Genomic DNA, 7,362 nt, shown 5'->3' on the forward strand with positions numbered 1-7,362 from the left:
AAATACTTTCCTGAGGTGATTTCTACAACATGCATCGCACTATTTCCACTGTGTACTACATCCTGACACGTTTTGACGATCTGCCCCAAACTCGACATGCCAGATCACAGTCCCGCCCGGAGCAGGTTTGCCCCACACCCCGCCGTGCGCGACGACCGACAAGCGTAGGGCGAGACCCGTCCATCGCCGCTTGCAGCTTTAATTACTCTTTATTATCCTACTCAGTTATATTCATCGTTTTTTGTGTGTGACAACAACAGTTAATTTGCAGATTGAGATGAATCCTAGAATCTGCAGAACAATTCAACTTGTTCACTTTGTTGTGACCGAGGTTTGACCTCGAGGCGCGTGTTTGTGACGGCCAACCCACCGGCAGGACAGCGGGAGCTTAAACTTTGTCCTGGCTTTGCTTTTCACCACCGCTGTTCTTCTCTATATATGAGGCTGGATTGCTGAACTGGCTGGTAAGTGGATTTTTTTTGTTTTTATTTTGACCTACAGCGTTATTTCAAGGTGTGATATAAAGTAAGCTATAGAGCCTTTTTACATGTATACGTCTACTGTAGCTAAAATTAGCAGCTACAAAACGCTGCACATTAATGCATCAGCAGCAACGCAGTGCTGTGCTATACATTATGCAATATTAACAAAGTTATGCAACAAAGGACTGAACGCTTTGGGTGCATTTGCCGATAATACTTTCTTGAAATAAAAACAAAAAACAAAACATGAACCTGGCACTATTTTTACACTATAAACTGCCTTAGAACCACCAAAATAAAATGCATTCACTGATGTTGTGGCTCAGTTCATTTCCGTTTTGCTGACATACAATCCAGACAACAGGCTGTAAAAAGTAAACGTGCTGCATCCTTTAAAAGTTGTGCTCGTGTAAGCTAACTCAAACGGCAGCTAAAGGATCTGCTCCAAGCGTTCATCACTGGGCAGACGGCAGAGCTTCCTGCTGCATGACTTTAAAATCATGCAACTTCAAACTGTTTGCAAGTGAATATTTAATTTTCTTTGCTCCCGCTGAGCAAACATTCTGGGTTGTGATCCTCAGTAGTTAGCTTTTCTGATGACAGACGTGATTTCTAGCAAAACAAATCAAATTTAAAATGATGATGGTGCATTTTTAGCTCACCACGCTCCTCTCTCTCCCCTCCCTCTCCTTTCCAATATTTATAAAATCTATAGCTCACTCAGAGGCAACCCATTAGTCACTCATGAATCTCCTTTGCTCGCATTAACAAATGGACTTCGATGTCCTATTTCAGAATCAGTGGTTTTAAGCAGAACTAGTGTATAATTCAGCAAACCAGCAAAAAAAAAAAAAAAGTAGTTTCCAGGAAAGTTTCTAACTTTGCCCTCAGAGTTCAGATCGCTCAGTCTGTTGCAACTGCATGTCCTTGACAAATGACTGTGCAGTAATGAGTCCTTGTTTACACAAGAAGTAATGATTAGATCGGGGGATTCTTCTCCCCAAATGACAGTAATTTGCAGATGAGCAGCGCCTGAATCTGATGGAAATCATCCAGCTAGAAAACAGCAGTAAGTTCGTTTTACTGAACAGCATGTGCATGAACAGGAGAAGATTTTTACTGGTTTTATTTAGATGTTTGCACTGGTGCAGCACCTTCCTCGTCATGTTTAAGTCTCTCTTCTCCCGTTCTCTTCCAGTGATGAAGTCCTGGTGTGTTCTTGTTGTTCTCTGCTTGACGTGTTTCTGTCATGGCGCCTATTCCTGCCCAGCGACTTGTAAATGCTACACCAGGAGAGCTGAGGTGGTCTGCAACGAGGTTTCCCTGACGGAGTACCCCACTGAAGGTCTCCTGAAGAACACCACCCTGCTGACGATCCAGTTCACCAACATCACGTCCATCTCAGAGCAGCAGCTGAGCGCCACGCCGCTGCTGCAAGGCCTCCACCTGTACAGCAACCACCTGACGAACCTTTCCTCTCACCTGCTCAGGGGCGTCCCTCACCTCCAAACCATGGACCTCACCGGAAACCAGCTGAGCGACCTGCCAGCAGACGTCTTCAGCCACGCCCCGCTCCACAGTCTGGTGCTGAAGAACAACCTGATCAAAAAGGCCGATGCAGAGTGGCTCCATGAGAACAGCAACCTCACCTGGTTGGACTTATCTGGAAACCAGTTGATGAAGATCCCGACTGCTCTGCTTCAGAAGCTGCCAAACCTGGACAATCTCGACTTGGCCAACAACCAGCTGGAGAAGATACCAGCGAACTCTCTGGACTCGCTGAGCAAACTGGAGAGACTGAACATGCAGAACAACAAGCTGAACACTCTGGATGCATCCGTGTTTCAGACCACAAGAAACCTCACCTCTTTGTTCCTCACTCGGAACAAGCTCAGCAAGCTCCCCCAGAACCTCTTCCAGGAGCTGACTCAGCTCAGACACCTGAGTCTGGATGACAACCAGCTGAGTCACATCCCTGCAGGTTTGCTGGACCCACTGACCTCGCTGGATGAAGAGGGGCTGGACCTGACAGGCAACCCCTTCCTGTGTGATGGGAAGGTGGAGTACCTCTGGAGGTGGCTTCAGAAGAACAAGACGAAGGCTTTCTTGCCAGAGACCATCACGTGTGGTGGACCTGAGTCTCTAGTGGGGCGCCCAGTCATGTCGCTGACAGCAAGTGAACTAAAAATCCAGTCTTAACATCCCTCATACTGGTTATTATGTCATATGGAAATGTATGAAGTCCAGCCTGTCGCACATGTCGATCACTGAAGATTAAATGTGATAAAAATCTAAAAAGTCTGTCTTCGTTTGAGTGCATTTAAAATCTGGTGGGTAAGTTTGAGCTTTTCTGTTGCAGTTTAGATGATGAGATCAATACCATGCTACATAATGGTGACAGTTAGCTTAGCTTAGCATAATGACTGCTAGCCTGGCGTTGATCAAAGATTAAAGAGACCTCCTAAAACCACATCTTTAGGAGGAAGATTCAGACAAACAAGAGACATTTATTGGTGGCAACAGCATAGAGATCAGAATGCAAGAAAAAAAATTACTAAACACGGTTCCTCCGACTGCCCCAGTGTTCAAACAAAGCCTTTGCTCATGGTTGGCACATCTTTGGACAGAGATAAGCTTGTAGTTTTCCCTCGTTTTGGGCCTTTGTGCTGAGCTAAGCTAATCAGCTCTTATCTCATTGGATAAACATGGTATCAATTTGTTGAACGCTCAGCAATAAAGTAAAGATGCATAAATCCAACTGCTCCAACAAACTGTATTTAAAATAAACTAAATAAAAACATGAATTCAAGGGTTGAAATAAATACCTCACTTTTAAAAATTGGATTTTTATTTGCATATCAACATTTACACTCGTATATAATATTCTTGGAGGAATGAAAGAAAAAGAAAAAAAAGGAAAATATTGATTCATGCGTGGTAACATCTTTACTTTTAGAAAGTACAAAAAAACAGCAACCACTCACCAGCTGATGAGCTGGTTTGTTTGCTTGGATTTGTTTGCCTCTTGCAACATTTTGTCCTGACTCACTGCTGGGCATAAATACAGTCAGCATTCTGCAAAACTCCGTCCAAATTCAGAAACAGAAGGAATCCTGCTTTTGCCTTTCAGGTAGGAGTGCGTTTATTATCAGGATTTTCACTGTTTAGTGACATCACCTGGAAACGTTTCAGCTTAATATTGTACTTTTCTCAATGCAGTGTTTTAAAGATGATCTGGTGGCTGCTCCTGGCTGCCACTGCTCTGGCTGAGTCCAACTTCCAAGCACGATTCTCCCACTCATGTCCAGATCAGTGCTCCTGCTTGTCAACAGCTCCAGGTGCTAAAGTGCTGTGTAGCCGACGCTCCCTCGCGTACTTCCCTGAACTCGGCTTACCTCCCGACACCACACATTTGTCCTTTCACAACACCCAACTGCGCGACATCACAGCCGGCCATTTGAGCGCCGTGCCCCTCCTAACCTTCCTCCAGCTGTATTACAACAACCTGACAACACTTCCTGCGGAGCTACCGGCGGTCGTCCCTCGACTGAACGAGTTGGATCTCACAGGTAATCAGCTGGTTCACCTGCCGCCGCGTGTCTTCAGCTTCGCCTCGCTCCGTCGGCTGATGCTGAGGAACAACCTGTTAGAAGAAGCACATGCGGACTGGTTTCCTGACAACAGCAGCCTCACCTGGCTGGACCTGTCCTGCAACCGGTTAACCAGCATCCCAGCTGCTCTGCTTCACAAGCTGCCCCATCTGGAGACCCTAGACCTGAACGATAACAACCTGCAACAGCTACAGGAAGACGCGCTGAAGAACCTGCACCACCTGGAGTCCCTGAACCTCGGCGGGAACAAATTAATCACCCTGGAACCAGCAACCTTTGCTCACAACCTTAAACTGTCCCAACTGTCTCTGCATGAGAATCAGCTCCGAGAGCTTCCAGCGAACCTCCTGAAGGGCCTCCAACACCTTCAGCTCCTGCTGCTCTTCAAGAATCAGCTGCAGTATCTTCCTTCAGGTCTGCTGAACGAGACAAGACCCTCTTTCAGGATGGTGGTATCGGGGAACCCCTGGGAGTGTGATGGGAGAATAGAGTATCTGTGGAGGTGGCTCGGTGACCATCTTTCGAATGTCTTCTTTCTGAATGAAGTGACTTGTAACGGACCTGAAGCTCTCAAAAATGAGCAAATAGTGTCTCTAACTGAAAGCCAGCTTGTTCTCAAGAAAACACAATCAAACAGTCAAATCTAGGGATGAAGACTTGGTGAAAGAAAAGTGGATATTTTACTTTTGCTGTCTACATTCTTGTGTCGAATAAAAAAACAAAAAAACCCAGACACGAGTCTCCCACTGTGTTCTCGCTGCTTTCTTGTTATCTCTGCTTGATTTCTGTGTTGTTTGGATATTGTCCAGCCCACCGGGTGGCGTAAGATGCTCAATAAAATTTTTCAAACCAGCCAGATGAACAGACAGTGCAGCTCAGTTAAAAACCAATTTACTCATTAGAATCCCCGCCAAGAACGCGTCCGAGCAAACGCTGTTACAAATATATCCCGACGAGATTGATTTTCGCAGACAAAACAAACTTTCTGTTAATCTCATCGTAAATTAGCGCGACTTGAACCGTCGACACATTTCATTTTCTATCCTAATTTTGCACGATCATATTTTCATGAATGAGCGACAGATAGATTAAGGGGGCAAAAAAAAACAAAGGAACGCCCGTGATGGCGAAGAGGAAAACAAAGAGCTCTTGTGAGATTCTCCCGGCGCATCCTTTACGCCAACAGATCTGTCTCGCTTGTTGTTGGTTGCATCACAGATTGCAGAATTGTTTCAGTCGTGCCCTTTTGTTTTTAATGATGTTGAGCATGTGGGAGTGCGTGGGCGGTGCAACGGCTCCGTCTTGCAGCTGACCTCTTCTGGATGTGTTTAAATATCTTTCTTTAGTTTTCCTCCCTCCCGTTCACACTGTGTGTGAATACATCTCCTTGCACACACACACACACCCCTGTCCCCTGATCACAGTGAGTGCACCAGACTGTAATTTATCACTCTTATCAAGTGTAAAACATTAGCCCCTCCAGAGGCAGTTACTTATGAAAATTAAACCTTGTTCGTAAATATTTGCCAAAGAGCAGAGAGGAAACCTTACGGGGTTGATGCCTCTTGTTGCGTCTCACCTCTGAATTACATCTTAAAGGTTTTAGAAGTGGACTTTATAATCCTAATTGTGCCTCTGGATGTGAGCTGGAAAGTGAACACTGTCCTCCACCTTAACTACTGTCTTTGGATTTGGAATAGACTTCTAATCTCCATCTGCTCCTGAAAAAAAGAAAAAAAAACAGCCTGAGGTTTGGACATTCTGCTGCTTTAGATAAACGAGGACTCCTCCCCTGATCAGTATGGAGGAACGGAGTCTACTCTCTGGCAAGCTGCCGGCCTGTTTGCTAATGATGACTGACTGACACTGAATTCTAAAAGGTGACAGACGAAGCTTTCGCGCTCTTGTAAATTACTGTGGCCTTCCTGACTTAGCGTTGTAATAACGGAGACGTGATCTTCCCTGATAGCTGCTCATTAGCACATAATCGAGCACTTATACTTGACATTAAGCTCAGCAAAGTCTTCGCTTTCTATTATTGTTGTTTGATGTTTCGTTCGAGGGTATTGTTCGTACTTAGTGAACTCTGTTGTGTTTTTTTTCTCTCTCTCTCGCTCTGCAACAATATGAATCTTGAAAATATTTTCTTTGGTGCTCATCAATAAACTGAAACAGCTTGTTTGCGGTTCACGTGTCAAAGTGAGTCAACGTGAAAGGAAGCAAAGTACATCCTGTGTGCCGTGCGTTTTCTAAGGGCTTACATTTGTCCTACACTATTTACATCACAGATCCTAAAATGAATTGTAGGCTGAACTACTTCACAACACACATCCGTCCATCCATGTGTTTTGTTATCAGGTCACGGTAGCAGCAGGCTAAGAAAGTCATTCAAGACATGCCCTCCTCCCAGCAGCACTTCCAGCTCATCCCAAGGAGTTCCAAGACCAAATGTGATACTCAGTGAGTTCTGGGTCTACCCCAGGATCTTTGTTTGGGTCTTTGTTTTACACGTAAACGAAGCTACGAGTCACCGAAAACCATCACATCTGAAAACTCCGGCCAGGGCGGAGATTTGGAAAAACTCCGTCTTTGCATGTAGACGGGAGGAGACGGAGTTTGACGTCACAGTACGCGACAAAAGCGTCGTCAGAGTCATACGTGTGAAACCATGTTTACAGTTTGGCTGCATCCGTATACTTGGACTGACATGTTTACAGTCAATGTTTTGAGTATTTTACTTGTTTTGTGTTTTTAGGAGCAGCTCCACCTCGATCGGTCCCAACAAACATTATCGTTGAAGTAACAGGAAGTTTTTGTTGTGTTTTTTCCAGGATTCTGATTGGCTAGCATGGCTGTCTGCTTCTCGTTACACTGCCCCCTACAGGTTTGGCAGCTCATAGCAGCTCTTAACAACGTGATAAAGATTTTTTTGAAAACGAACTGGTGTGAACGATGCTATTTTTGAAAACGTAGATCCGTTTTTGTGAACACCGGGTACGTGTAAACGTGGCCTTAGACGGACGTGGCCACCAGACCTCCACAGGAAGGCGCCCAGAAGGCATTCTGATCAGATGCTCGAACCGCCTCGACCGGCTCCTTTCCATGCAAAGGCGCGGCTACTTCCAGATCATTTCCTGAGTCTGTCAGCTGGTTCTTTCGGTCACTAGCCAGAGCTTATGAACAGAGGTGAGGATTGGGATGTTGATCGAACTGGTAAATCCTGAGCGTAGCCTTCTTTATTAAATACTGTATATAGACACAGGTTTAAA

General features: G+C 45.2%; 1 protein-coding gene across 1 annotated transcript; it reads left to right on the forward strand.

Annotated features, from left to right (window-relative positions):
• The first annotated feature begins 412 nt into the window (after nt 1-412).
• On the forward strand, nt 413-4,805 carry LOC103362683 (leucine-rich repeat protein SHOC-2). The gene is made up of 4 exons (XM_008289114.1): nt 413-464; nt 1,681-2,680; nt 3,550-3,612; nt 3,702-4,805. The coding sequence occupies exons 2-4, from the start codon at nt 1,683-1,685 to the stop codon at nt 4,738-4,740; spliced, it is 2,100 nt and encodes a 699-aa protein (XP_008287336.1). The 5' UTR covers nt 413-464; nt 1,681-1,682; the 3' UTR covers nt 4,741-4,805.
• Nucleotides 4,806-7,362: the final 2,557 nt, after the last annotated feature.

Source organism: Stegastes partitus, unplaced genomic scaffold, assembly GCF_000690725.1.
Source record: "Stegastes partitus isolate 25-593 unplaced genomic scaffold, Stegastes_partitus-1.0.2 Scaffold593, whole genome shotgun sequence".
NCBI classification, from domain to species: domain Eukaryota; kingdom Metazoa; phylum Chordata; class Actinopteri; family Pomacentridae; genus Stegastes; species Stegastes partitus.